Below are 14,506 nucleotides of genomic sequence, written 5' to 3'. Positions count from 1 at the left end.
TGAGGGAGCAGGAGAGAGCTCACTGCACAGCCAATGGTGTCTCTCACCACGGGGCCTTCGAGCTGACTGAGAGCTCTCCCAAACGACTTCACTGCGTACCCACCCTGTGGCACCCAGGGACGATCCAGAGCCTGTCCAGAGAAGAGCCTGAGGTGAGTCTGACAGAACGAGAACTCCGCGCTGGCAACCTCGTGGGGAGGTCAGCTCCTCCTCTCCCTGATGAACGTGGCCACCTCATCCGTTACTTTCCACAACTGCTTTACACACTCAACACCCTTCCGGCCATCAGAGAGAGTGACCTCTAGAGAGAACAGGGGCCCAGGGCTCCGTTCACGTGCACCAGCTCTGACTGCAACCACACGTGCGTGAACTCGCATGTCAGCCACATGCACGCTCCCTGTGGTGCGTCACCTCGCACCTGGGAAGACGGTCCTCCTCTGAGCGACTGACAGCCCCCACAGACTTCAGGGAGCATGGCACCCCCGTCCCCGCTGGAGCAGCGCCTCACGCCACCCACCGACTAGTCTGCTCCCGCTCACTGTTTAGTGTAGCCGAGCAGAAGGGCTGACACTGGGGGACGTCGGGACACGATCTCCCCGCGGACACCCCAGTGTCCTATGCCCTCACCAGCAGGGGACGGAGGGGCTGAGAGAGCAAGCGAAGGGGAACTGCGCCCGTTCCTGAACCCACACACACCTGAAGAACGATGCTGCAGGCATGAGGGCCTGCTCTGCACGCGCACACAGGCGGGCACACACGCTCTGCGAGCGCTCTGGAACTGCACGGAGCCTCGGCAGGGGCCCTCGGACCCTCACCTCTGTCTGCATTTCCACTGTCGGCTCTCACTGCATGTTTTACCAAAACGCTTCACGCCAGTCTCTCATGCAGTGCCTCTCAGAGCCATTCCCACACCGGAGAGCTGGGCGGGGCCAAGGCCGGGCCTGAGCCTGAATCAGGAACGCTGTGTGAAGACGTGCTCGTCGTGAGCACAGAGCCACAGATGGCGTGGGGACAGCACACACACACTCCTCAGGGACCCCTCCGCACAGGCACTGCGCCAGCTCGGACACAGAGACAACGCAGCGGGCCGCAGCTCCCAGGCTCCCAGGGGGCAGGGCAAAGGCCCACGCCCAGGTTGCGACCCATCCCCGCGACAGAAAGCACAGAGCAAAGGTGGCAGGAGGACGAGCGAGGGTCCCGGGAGGGTCCTGGAGCCGCGGGCGAGCCTGGCTGCTGCACGTTTTCGTGAAGAGGGGATGGTCCCTGCCCGCTGGTCTGAGCGCAGCCCCGAGTTATGCTGGCAGGGACGGGACCAGAGCTCTGGGTTGGGCACATCAGCTAGATGTGACCAAAGGCGAGGACTGCTGTAGGAAGACACTGGCATTTTTTGAGATCTGAAATTACGCTTCCAGACGAGGTGTGTGAGAGAAACAGCAGACCCCACACTTGTTTCACAATCTCAGATCAACCTGGCACAGCAACGCACACCAGTGGGCACCACGTCCCGCAGCCCACATAGTCACCCTGACCTTGGGGCCGTGGTGCCCCATTCACACGCCAGGCAGCCTGCCAGGGCCTGGGGGGCAAGGCTGGGGTGTGCGCTCACAGCTGCTGCAGCGACTACGCGGGGGGCGGCGGAGGGGGCGGCAGCCGAGCCTCAGTGTGGCTGTACCCAGAGGCCCCGGGAGAGCTCCCGGCCGACCTGGCCCTGGCCCCTCCACCCCAACACTCCCACCTGTCACTTCCCGCAGAGACTGTGGGGCTGGGGAGGAGGGCAAGCGTGTGCGGTCATGTCCTAACAGAGCTTGAGAAACAGCAGGCTGGTCAAGACCCTGCTGTCCTTGAGAAGGGAGACTCAGGGTTCCCGCCTATTACAGCTGGGGAGGCATCTCCTGGACGAACGGAGGCACAAGGACGCTTCCCAGAAAGTCACGTGTGCAGACGCCCTCGACCTCCTGCCGCGGTGCACGTGCTCTGCAGCTCTGGGCCTGCAGAGGGCACTGCCCCTGGAGAGGCGGGGCGGCGAGCAGAGGGGGAGCAGGCCAGGGGACTCGCGGAGGAGGACCCTCTTGCGGCCAACCACAAAACCCGAGCTTTCAAGCAAAACTCAGAACTCCGGCAAAGGGACACTCGGCACTGGACCTGGAAGCTTCTCAGCGTGTAGAGGCCCTTCCGAAGAAGACCACAGTGACGGCGGTGGGGTGGTCCACACTGAGGACAGCGCTGCTGAACTGGACACTGAAGACCACCAGGCAGATCTGTGCAACCCACTCAGTGAACCAGGGATTCCCAAACGATCAAGGTCGGATGCTCAAAAACCACCTGAAGGCTGAGCAACCCCAACAGATGGTGACGGAGCAGAGCCCCCTCGCTCTGGTGACAGTGTAAGGCCCACCTTGCAGCCAACAGCCAAGAAGTACTCGGGCTCTGGTAGACTGCCTCAAAAAATACCCACAACGGACTGAGAAGTCTACGAAAATATTCCTCCCCTTCCCAAGTAAATAGCTGTGTGATGCCCCATTTTCTTGAAAACTTCAACCAAAACAGCCTGACAGGCTGAGCACAGAGGCAGACACGAGCAAGCGCGCGTGCTCCGTCAAGCCAGACGCCAAGGCGTCCGCTCCGCTCACGGCAGCGTGGCCCTCGGGGCTCCCCCCCGCCCCCCCCACCCCCCACAGGAGTGGCGGGCTCTACTGGAGCGAGGCTCGAGGCGGCCCCTGGACCCGGAACCCACCTGCAGGACTGGCTCGTTTCTATTGAGGCCCGCCAATTTCAGAGGCACACAGAGACCCTTATGCTCAAAATCTTCAGAACCACCAATTTTGAAACTGACTGTGTTTGTTTCAAAACACTGTTTTACCACGAAGAAAGCAGCTTCATTTAATAACAAAATGTGAGCGATGAGGACCACCTCCACAGACTGTTAGTAAACCAAGGAAGCAAAGAGGGCCTGTTTCTCCTTCCAGCCAGCAGGTGCGCCGAGGCCGTCGAGGCCAGGTCCCAGGAGGTGCACCTCCACCACCTCCTCCTGCAGCCCCCACGGCCACGGCCTCTCTGAGGCGGTCAGAGGCCCAGGGAGAGCAGGTCTACGTGTCCCTTTCACCAGGACTGGAAGACGCCCACGGGGGCTGGCATCCCGCCTGAGCACGGACCCCTCCTCAGTCCAGCGCTGGGCAGCCCCCACGCCCTGCCCCACCCCAGCACGGCCTCCGTGCACGCAGCACAGCACTCTGGCCCCGCGGAGACATACCCCCGTCATCGCGAACCTTTTCCTCCCCCTCACGCTGTGCCCACGCTGCCCCCTGGGCTCCAACGTCCCCACACGGTGCTCCTGCTTCTGTGCAGCAGCCAAGTCCCGAGGGACGGGAAAGAGGGGAGCAGCCCCCGCCCCCCGCCCAAGGAGGGGAAGCAGCCCCCGCGCCCCGCACTTCGCCCGAGCAGGGGACAGCTTGACGGACTGTGGCCCCCCGCAGACGTGGCGCCTCACCAGCGTGCCGAGGAAGCTGCTGATGGTGCGTGCGGCCTGGCACAGGGCGCCGTACTCCTCCAGGAGGAGGGAGATGAACTGGTGCGCCTGCGGCGGGCCCTGCAGGCCGGACGGCGGCTTCACTCTGGATGCGGCCGACAGCTGCCGCAGGAGCCGGACCTTCATCTCCAGCACGTACTCCCGCGCCTGCTGCTCCAGCCGCTGGTACAGCTGGTAGGGGTCCCGCTCGCAGAGCCTGCATGGGAGAGAGGCACACTCACCTGCAGGGCCTGCTCACAGTCGCCCCCGACGGGCGGGGCACCCCGAGCTCATCGCGCAGACAGGGAGACTGGCGCCCGCTGAGCGCCCTGCCAGCAGGGGGCAGAGCGTGCGCAGGGGAGCCGGGCTGGGACGCCAGGAGACCCAAGCGCTGTCTTTGAACACGTCTGTGCTGCCGGGTGAGGAGCAACAACCCCAGAGGAGCTGCCTGGGCAGGAGGGCGGCTCGTCCTCCTCCCTAGCGACGCAGTCTACAGTCCAAATGCGCTGGTACTAGTTTCCTCATCACAGGAATCTTAAGAGACAGGGTATCTCTTTTCCAATTATCCCACCAAAAAACTAAGTTATGAGATGAAACGTGTCAGCTGAAGATCAGAGACAACACATCAGTACACGCCCCCAGTCAGGCCACAACAGCAAGTATCCGTTTCACGTATTTCCTTCCTAACGTGGAGACTGGCAGCTTTTACAAACTTGTTCTACAGTAGCTGGCAGGACTGTGGTTAAAGAGACGCCTGGCTTTCACCGTGCACTTCTGAGGAGCCTCCAGACGGGAACCGACGACGCTGGAGCAGGCACGGGCTCCGTGTACCGCCCGCCACCAGGAGCACCACGGGGGCTCGGCACACGAGAGCAAACCCGAGAGAAATACGGCTCCTGGACTTGGACCACGGCTCCTCTCCCCTCTGGGCACCACGCTGGGCAAAAGAGAGAGAAGTTGTCACCTATTTCACTTGTGCTTCCAGGCAGCTCAGTGGGTAAAAAATCTGCCTACAATGCAGGACACACAAGAGATGCAGGTTCGATCCCTATGTCGGGGAGATCCCGTGGAGAAGGGAATGGCGATCCACTTCCGCATTCCTGCCTGGAAAACTCCATGGACAGAGAAGCCTGACGGGCTACAGCGCATGGGGTTGCAAACAGTCGGAGACGACTGAGCGACTGAGCACATTTCATTTTTAACTCATACCAAACCACCTCGGTTGTAAAAGACAAGAGCCAAATAAAAACAGAACCCTGTAGCCTTATTAACACCATGGCCAGAGAACAAGAAGAACTGAGGAATTCCCACTGTGGTTAGTTCAATTCAGATCGACGCGTTAGTTTTTAAATGTACGATAACAAGTATAATTTTAATTACCAGTACACAGGCTGCTCTCTGAAACAACGCACTTCATCTCTTAAGGAGGGTCACAGAAGACTCAGACGACACGGGGGCAGCAGGCCTTACTGGGGCCGAGCACCTCCTCTGTGGTGCCCTGTGCCTGGGGACTGGACATACGCTGTGCGTCATCTCTTTCTCCATTTCTGTGTCTTACACATTTAACCATGACCACCTGCTCCTCTGGCAGACTTTGTAAAAGTCCTGACTGAGGCAGGAGGACGGACACTCTGTGGAAGCTCTCCCAGCCGCACGTCTGACAAACACTGGTCCCGGCGGCGGGGCTCCAGGCACAGCGCGACTCCAGGGAGCGGGGTAACACAACACAAAAGAGGGGAGGGCAAGGCGGGGGAGGCCCCTGGGGTCAGGTCCAGTGGTCTGAGACAGTGGCTCTCAAGTCTAATGCGAAGGGCTGCTGCTGTTGTGAAGTCGCTCAGTCGTGTCTGACTCTCTGCAACCTGATGGACTACGGCCCACCAGGCTCCTCTACTGGTGGGATTCTCCAGGCACGAATACTGGAGTGGGCTGCTGTTCCCTTCTCCAGGGGCTCTTCCCCACCCAGGGACAAACTCGCGTTTCCTGCACTGGCAGGCCGATTCTTTACTACTGAGCCTCCAGGGAAGCCCAACGGGAAGGATGGAAGGGAGAAAAGAAATCTGAGTGAGGAAAACACTCCAGACAGAGCGAAAAGCAGAAACCAGCACCATGTGTGGCGGCAGCATGAGAACCGGTGTGGCTGGAGTGCGCTGGTGGGGTGTGAGCACAGGTGTGAGCACAGGCTGGGGGGGCCGGGGTGGAGTGCTGGACGCCGAGGGCCACGGGAGTCACCGCCAGCTGCACGAGCCCCAGAAATGGGCCCTGCAGATACCCTTCCTGGCGTTTGTGCTGGCGTTTGAAACAAGAAAAAAAGTGTCCTCTAGACGTGAAGAGCACAAAAAACACAGTACATACAACACATGTGAAAACATGAGACACACAGACCTCAGTCAGGGGCTGGAACCCCCGCAGCTCCACAGCACGGTCCCTCTCCAGGGCGCTGCCGCCTCCCAGACCTCAGCCGCCTGCAGGGCACCCCCACAGCTTCTGCCACAACGCCCGCCCGCACTATTATCTGCCGAGCGCTTCAACTGTCTCTGCTTTACTTCGGCCTCTTCCTAAGCACCCACAGCTGTGAGGTTATGGGTCTGACAATCAGGTTATACATATTTTCCTAACATTCACCAGGAAACCCAACTGCTAAGTAAGGCGTATACTGCCTAGAGCCATCTCACGTGCAGCAAGTCACTAACTAGCTGCCACTGCCCACGGCCAGTCACCCCTCCTGCCTCCAGAACACACAGCGAGCAGGAGGTTACAGAGCCTCAGAGACTGCGAGCAAACCAGGAGAAAAAGACCAAAATGAGAATCACTTAACTCACAGCTTTTATTTGGAACACCCCTAAAAAGAGAAAAAAGATGGCAGGAGCCACGGTGGTGGTGGCGGCTCAGTCGCTGTAACAGGTCAGCTCTGACTCTTTGTGACCCCATGGCCGGTAGCTCACCAGGCTCCTCTGGCCATGGCAAGAACTTCCCAGGCCAGAATACTCGAGTGGTTGCCATTTCCTCCTCCAGGGGACCTTCCTCACCCAGAGATCAAACCTGTGTCTCCTGCCCTGGCAGGCAGATTCTTTAGCAGCTGAGTCAGGGCTTCCCTGGTGGCTCAGCTGGTAAAGAATCCGCCTGCAAGCAGCAGACCTGGGTTCAATCCCTGGGTGGGGAAGATTCCATGGAGAAAGGAACGGCTACCCACTGCAGGATTCTGGCCTGGAGAATTCCACAGACTGTACGGTCCATGGGGGCGCAAAGAGTCAGACACGACGGAGCGACTTTCATTTCACTTCACCCGGAAGTGTACAAACCACGTAAGAACAAATCCTGTACTGCCAATGTGCACAAGGTCCCAGCCACACCCCGAGCCCCTCCCAGCGACAAACACCCATATGAACAGGCCAGCAGCTGGCTCCCCAGGCACCGCCTGACCCCACGGAGCCCAGAGTCCCTCACCTCCTCAGGGGCGTGACCGCCTCTCCTCCACAAGGCAACAAAGCAGCAGGGCCCGAGAAACCCTCCCCACCACCCTGGGGCCAGCCAGTGCCTAAACGGAGTGCTACTGCCGATCTCAATGCTAAGGAACGCCGGGAACACGTCCGTTCACCTTCAGCCCGCAGGTGACCAGAGCCCAGCAGGATCGGAACCGGAGCCTTGACCCGGCCCGTGTGCCACCGCCGCGTGCCTGAGGCCGACCCCCGAGGGGCCCGCTGAGCACCGGGGGCTGGGGGCCGGGCCCGGGCGAGGCGTACCTGTCCACCAGCTCCTTCACCCCCGCCCTGTCGGGCACCAGGGACTGGTCCTGGTCGTCTGCGAGCGGGGTGCCCGCCTGCCGGTAGATGCAGCGGACCGTGTAGCGCACCTCCGACCAGTAGTTCTGCAGCTGCTGGGGCTCCCGCTCCGCCTCCGCCGAAATCTCCCTAGGGACACAGGCACCGGAGCAGAGTCAGGGGGCCGAGGGGCCAACCGGCCCGGGACACCCCCGTGCCCCGGCCCACTCTCTTCCCCATCTTCCAGCGGCGGCATCCCCCCTAGCCCCCATGTGTGTGGGGCCCTGGATCCAAACCCCTCGCTGATCTGGGGAGCCCCTGCCCTCCCAGCAGTCCTCAGGGAGGGAGAGCAGGGGGAGCCTGGGTGGTACCTGCGCTCGCTGCAGGCCTCGCAGGCGCATGCGGGGTCCGCGGGGGCGGCCACGGGCATCGGCTGAGCGCCCAGGGCGAGCCGCCCGCCACTGCCAGCCTCCGTCTGCGAGCTGAGTGGGGTGTGGAGAAGGAAGTCTTGACCCTGCTTCAGAGAGAGCGGAACAGACGCGTCACGTTAAACGTTCGTGGCCCAATTAGCCACTAACTGTTCAGGAAAACACCTTTTAGAAAAAAATGTAAAACCTTCATGTTAAAAAGAAAACGTTTCAACTGACAATGTGTAGAAAAGTTTCTCTCTTGACATTCGAGAATTTCGCCCAGGACGAATTACTTCTTTAACCTTCTGACAGTCACATCATAACCAGGCGAGGACAGTCTTTTAAAAAGAGCAGTTCCCAAACCAGGGCTCTCTGATGACCAAAAGGGGTCGGGTGGGGAAACAGGTGGGAGGGGAATCAAGAGCAAGGGGCATATGTATACCGACGGCTGAGTCAAGTTGATGCAGGGCAGAAACCAACACAATATTGTAAAGCTATTATCCTTCCACTAAAAAGGAAAAAAGAAAGCAGTTCCACTCCAGCACCCTGACTGCCAACACCATCCCGGGGGACACCGCCCCCAAGTGACACCTCCCCCGTCACTTGAGACAGTGCTCAGCGGACCCCCGGCGGCCACTCTCTGAGTCTGTCCCATGGAACCGAGTGGGAAGCAGGCTCAGACCTGGACCCCCAGCCTGGCCAGCACGGAGACCACAGCCCCGGGCCCGCACACAGACCCCCACCCCCACCTCCTTCTGCCTCAGAACCTGGTCCCGGGGCCCACGCAGCTGCCACTCTGTCCCTCCGGGATGGGGCCTGGACTCCGGTCTGAGGGCTGTGGGCTCCCACATGTGGCAGGAAGGTACACGCGCGCTCTCCCGCAGGGCCGGCTGGCCAGAGGCCAGCTCCACCCAGCACCCCAGCCGCGAGCAGGGACCCCACAGGAGAGGCTGCGAACCAGAGGATCGCGTTGTCCCGCCCCTGCCCCCGCGGGCCGAGTGGAGTCTCCAGACAAGCCCCGCTGGCGGCAGAGCTGGGCAGACCCAGCGCAAGAAAATCCCCCATGTATGGGGGCAGGAGGAGGGAGCCACCCCCGAGCTGAAGCAGGGCTTGCAGTCACGAAGGAATCCCTGAGAAAGCTCCTACTGCGTGAGAGACCCTGGGATGACTCTGGAGGCAGAGTGGGGACAGGGCGTCACAGTCCCCAGCAGGCAGGCCAGTGCCAGATCCCAGCTCAGTCCAGGAAAACCACAACCTCCTACGGGCAAGAGCCTCTGCTGCGGGCCCACGAGGGTGTCAGGGCCCCAGAGAGCCACAGCGAGACCACGACCAACAGAGGCAGTGGGGGCAACAAGGACACGGGACAGGCGGCCCTGCCCCCCACCCCGACCTGAAGCCCTGAGCCAGATGAGACACGCGGGATCTTTTGTGGACGGGACCCGAATACCTGAAGACAAGACAATTCCGCTCTGAAGATGCCCGGAGGGGCGATGGTCTGACAGGCAGGCCAGGCGGGCAGATGCGGTGGGTGGGCGGCCGTGCTGGGGGTGGCAGCCGCGCTCGCGCACACACCCACGACCACCGCGGGGCCCACCCGGCTGAGGCCACCACTGCCCCCCGGGCCGTGACGCCGCGGTGCCACGAGCACGCTCACACACCGGGGACCCGTCCTCCGAGCCGTGGCAGGTGGTGTTTAAGACACGCGTGAGGTCATGCGGATCCCACAGAGAGCCCCCGCTGCCATCAGCACTTGCAAACACTCTGCAGTCCTCCCAGCCTTCAGGGCTCCCGGACAAAGGTCTGCTCCTACATGACTGTGCCGGTCCCTGCACACAGAGTGTGGCCCACGAGCCTGTGACGGCGGTGACAGAAGAATCCCATCAGCCAGTCCTCAGCAAAGATGCCTACGGGGCGGGGGGGGGGGGGGGGGGGGGGGGGGGGGGGGGGGACGGGGGACGGGGGACGGGTGTTGAACCAGCTCTCCACTCCAAACCTGACGCTCTCCGCCCTGTGACCAGGGCTCCTCTGCCGTGGCCCCCTCCTGGGCCCGGCGAGCCTGCCAGCCGCAGCCCCCGCTCCAGGTGTGCCCTTGGACCCGCCGCCCACCCGCAGGGCTGCCCCTGTGCACCAGGTGGCACCCTCTCGGGTCTGCGCATTGGGCTCCTGTCGCTGGCTCCTCACTCCTCACGTTCAAGTGGGCCTGTCCACACCAGCGGCATGCTGCCGGTCCTGATCTGGGTCCTGACAAACTGCTACCTGTCTTCCCCACGACAAGATCTGTCCCGTGAGGGCGGGACCCTTTCTGACCTGCCAGCCACTGCACACGAGCACCAGAGATGCTGCCGGGCACCGGGGGCAGGCTCGGCCAGGATCCCGGGAAGGAACACCTCCCGCTGACAAGGGAGGAGCGGAGCGCACAGAGACCACGCGGTGACCTGCAAACGCGCCCCCTCACCGTGTGCCTCTCTGACAGGCTACCTTCAGTCTCTCTGCTCTGCCCAAGTCCCACGCAGTTTAAAAGACCCAGCACTTCAACCACGTAAGATGCACAATGTCCACAACCAGCAACAGAGTCACGAGGCAGGAAAACACGATCCGTGACCGGGAGGCTCTGAACTGCTGGATCAACAGGAAAGGCCCCCGTGTGTGTTTTTTACCTGGGTCGTTTGGTTTCTTGCTGAGTTGTATAGAGTCCTTGATATATTTTGGGTATTACCCCTTATCAGATATGTGGTTTGTTATTCCATTCTGCAGACCTTTTCAGTTTCTTGATGGTCTTTTGCTATGCAGAAGCTCTTTATGTGGCCCCAGCTATTTATTTTTTATTTTGTTGCTTCTGCTTTAGATGTCAAGTCCAAAAACTCACTTCTGAGACCACATCAAGGAGGTTTATTTCCTAGGAGTTTCAAACTTTGGGATCTCCCACTGAAGTCTGTGGCCCGTCCTGAGTTGGTGTTTCTGAGTGCTGTAAGACGTGGGCCAAGTTTCATTCTTCCTCGTGTGAACATCCAACTGTCCCAGAACCATGTACTGAAAAGACTGTCTTTTGTCCACAGTTCAACAAAATTACTGATGAATAAATCACAATACATAACACACTGAATTATGTGTGAACTGTGGTATGTGAAGACTGAATTAATTACATCAGTGCAAAGGGAAACGGCAGCCACCCAGACAGCACGAGGGCGTGTGTGAACGGAGGCAGCACACGCACAGCACTTCACACGGGTCAAAACGGGAAACATAACTTATGAGAATACTTATTACACACATACAGGCATCTTTAAAAGGGTTTAAGAAAATAAGGGAATGATAACTACGAGAGGACCGTGGCTCTGTCAGAAGGGGAGGGAAAAAAAGATGGGCAGGGAGGCGCACGATGGCCTGACTTCCAGTGCTGACCGGGGCTTCTTATCCCTCACAAGATGTATACTGTATACACGGTCACACACAGATCAAATATGACATAGCAACAAAAAGGATGTAAATGAAAGGCAAACCCTGACCGACTCCCAGCTCTCCCCTTCGCTACTTCACGTCGGTTCCGAGGGCCCCTCAGCCTCACTGTCCCTCCCAGGTCCGCCCTCTCCTCCCCGCACAGTGACGCGCCTGAAGCATCAGCCCCTCACGCCTTTTTAAAGCTGAGTGATTTCTGGCTACGCTGGGTCTTCTCTGGTTTGGTGAGAGAGGTTACTTTCTTTGCGGTGCACGGGCTTCCCATTTCGGGGGCTTCTCTTGTTGGGAGCACAGGCTCAGTAGCTGTGGTGCACGGGCTTAGGCGCTCTGCGGCGTCTGTGACATCCCCAGACCGTGTCCCAGGATCGAGCCCATGCCCCCTGCACCGGCAGGCAGGCTGTCAGTCACCAGCCCCTCGCCCTGACGGCTCAGCTTCCCTGCCACCCGCTTACTGCTCAGAGTTCAGCCTGGCCTCTGCCCCCGCGGCTCCGCTAGCACAGGCCTGGCCAAGGTCTCTGCTACGGGGTGGGATTCTCACAGCAGGGGCTTCTCTGGTTGCGGAGCACAGGCTCCAGGGCGTGCAGGCTTCAGTAACCGAGGCTCCCGGGCTCTGGACACAGGCTCAGCAGCTCCATGGCGTGTGGGATCTTCCCGAATGAGGGACCGAACCTGTCTCTCCTGCACGTGAAGGCAGATTCTTTACCACTGAGCCACCAGGGAAGCCCCTGAAATTACAAATCTTGAAAATAAACCCGGGGATTCCACTCGACAGAAGTGAAGTCAAAAGATCTGTCTGACCTACAGTCAGATGGGTGGGGAGGGTCTAGCAATGTCCAGTGAACAGGTTAAAAAGAGATGTCAGTTACGTCTATACTAATGACGTTAAAGGAAGAAAACTGCAAATAAAAAAAAAATCATTGAAATAGAATAAATAAAAGTCAAGTAACTGAGTAAATTTTTTTTTAAGCTGCAAAGGCACAATACAGAAAAACATGGAATATTTATAAGCGGCGAAAGAGTCCATACTTATGGGATCAGAAAACTTAACACTAGAAAGAAGTTAATTCTCCTCCTCCCGACTCACAGTCAGTGCATCCCGGTCAGACCTCAACGGGGCTTTCTTCTGTGTGTATGTCTGTGTGCGGGCGGTTGTCTGCGTGTGCATGTGTGGGAATGACAACATAATTTTCAATTACACAGAAACGGAAAGAACCAAGAGTGACCAAGGCAGATTTGACGAGCACAAGGCGAGACGCCGTTCTCTCTGCACACACGTGTCACAGAGCCACGGTCATCACAGAACCAGAAGCACAGGGGGCTCGGGAGCCGCGGCGCTCGTCACCACCACGCACTTAGCTGAAGGGTCAGCGCCACTTACAAGCGTCCGTGATGTTGCCAAGGCAGTAACTGTGTTAAACCTCAACCCTTAAGCACGGCTTGTGAATATTCAATGTACCAAAACAGCAAGTCTGCATGGAGCACTTCTGCGATGCGCCAAAGACCACAGCTGGACACCAAGTGAGCCCCCTTGTCCCGGAAACAGCAACCTGCCCGGACAGAGGGCCCGGCAGACCCATCTGTGCACATTCAGACCTGGACGCTGTCAGACATCTTCTCAGAAATGAACAAAATAAGCCTGCCTCTTCAAGGAAAACAGCTGATGCTACTTGTAGCCAGTCACAAAACTGGAGCTTTCCAGCAAAAACCAGAAGTTTGGAAAACATGTGTCCATGACTGAGGGCTTGAAAGCACATCCACATTTGGACACCTTTCTGAAGACATCGGCGGTGACGGTAAGAGATGTGACTTATGAAAAAAAAAACCAAAGCTGGATGTTGAAAGGCGTCCCTGTCTGGAAGCTCTCCCTTCCTGGGTAACCTATTACTGTACAAACGACCAGCGTGCGGTGCTGCTCACTCACGTGTGGGCAGGAGATTCGCTCAGAGTGCCGCAGCTAACCAAGAGAAACTGCTACCTGTCACAGCTGCTGTGGCACCAGAGAAAACCCACAGTTATCTGGAAAAGGGATCACATACAACTTCAACCAAACCACCTAACACACAGCAGATAGAGATTCCAGCTGTCGTCTATTACCCAAACGTGAAGATCTGAGAAGAGTGCTACTCTATTATTTTTGTTTTGGAAATAGTTTTCATCAAAAAATATGCTTTCAATCTTAACCCTGTGCTGTGCTTAGTCGCTCAGTTGTGTCCAACTCTCTGCGACCCCAGGATTGTAGCCCACCAGGCTCCTCTGTGGGGATTCTCCAGGCAAGAATACTGGAGTGGGTTGCCATGCCCTCCTCCAGGGGATCTTCCCAACCCAGGGATCGAACCCAGGTCTCCTGCATTGCAGGCAGAGTCTTTACCATCTGAGCCACCAGGGAAGCCCAAGAATACTGGAGTGGGTAGCCTATGCCTTCTCCAGGAGATCTTCCCAACCCAGGAATCGAACTGGGCTTCCCGCATAGCAGGCGGGTTCTTTACCAGCTGAGCTGACCCTATGACTCAGCAATTCCTTTGCTACATTCACGTAGATCAGGATATGTAAACCTGTGCTCCAGGAGCATCAGCGACACAGCAACAGCTGGAAAATAGACACAAGGCAGCATAAACTCACAAGGACGGACAGTATATAACCACCCAAGCCGACCACACGGCCCACAGCCGCGCCTAACTCAGTGAAACTATGAGCCATGCCGTGTAGGGCGACCTGAGACGGACGGGTCATGGTGGAGAGTTCTGACAAAACGTGGTCCACTGGAGAAGGGAATGGCAAACCACTTCAGTATTCTTGCCTTGAGAACCCCATGAACAGTGTGAAAAGGCAAAAAGATAGAACACTGAAAGATGAACTCCCCAGTTTGGTAGGTGCCCAACATGCTACTGGAGATCAGTGGAGAAACAGCTCCAGAAGAATGAAGACTCGGAGCCAAAGCAAAAACAACAGCCAGTTGTGGATGTGACTAGTGATGGAAGTTGCATAGGAACCTGGAATGTTAGGTCCACGAATCAAGGCAAATTGGAAGTGGTCTAACAGGAGATGGCAAGAGTGAACATAGACATCTTAGGAATCAGTGAACAAAAATGGACTGGAATGGGTGAATTTAATTCAAATGAGCATTTTATCTATTACTGTGGGCAAGATTCCCTTAGAAGAAACGGAGTAGCCCTCACAGTCAACAAGAGTCCGAAATGCAGTACTTGGGTGCAATCTCAAAAATGACAGAATGTTCTTGATTCGTTTCCAAAGCAAACCATTCAATATCACAGTAATACAAGTCTATGCCCCAATCACTAATGCTAAAGAAGCTGAACAGTTCTATGAAGACCTACAAGACCTCTGAGAACTGACACCAAAAAAAGATGTCCTTTTCA

The 14,506-nt window shown here is 57.9% G+C and overlaps 1 protein-coding gene across 5 annotated transcripts in view; it reads right to left on the bottom strand.

Annotated features, from left to right (window-relative positions):
* The window catches only part of FAM193A (family with sequence similarity 193 member A), a 154,804-nt gene that overhangs the window by 55,236 nt on the left and 85,062 nt on the right, over positions 1-14,506 (bottom strand). For 3 of the 5 annotated variants that reach the window (XM_025289574.3, XM_044945542.2, XM_006074638.4), the window contains exons 3-5: positions 7,635-7,780; positions 7,246-7,413; positions 3,488-3,722 (exon numbers count right to left, since the gene is read on the bottom strand). The exons of 1 other annotated variant lie outside the window; for it this stretch is intronic. In XM_025289574.3, coding sequence (XP_025145359.1) covers positions 3,488-3,722; positions 7,246-7,413; positions 7,635-7,780 — 549 coding nt within the window. The remainder of the gene's footprint in view (positions 1-3,487; positions 3,723-7,245; positions 7,414-7,634; positions 7,781-14,506) is intronic. One more of the 5 variants, XM_025289573.3, reaches the window with a different exon arrangement.

The sequence above is a fragment of the Bubalus bubalis genome, chromosome 7, assembly GCF_019923935.1.
Source record: "Bubalus bubalis isolate 160015118507 breed Murrah chromosome 7, NDDB_SH_1, whole genome shotgun sequence".
Taxonomy (NCBI): domain Eukaryota; kingdom Metazoa; phylum Chordata; class Mammalia; order Artiodactyla; family Bovidae; genus Bubalus; species Bubalus bubalis.
Note: the sequence above shows the minus strand (reverse complement) of the source record. Positions and strands in the feature narration are given on the sequence as shown.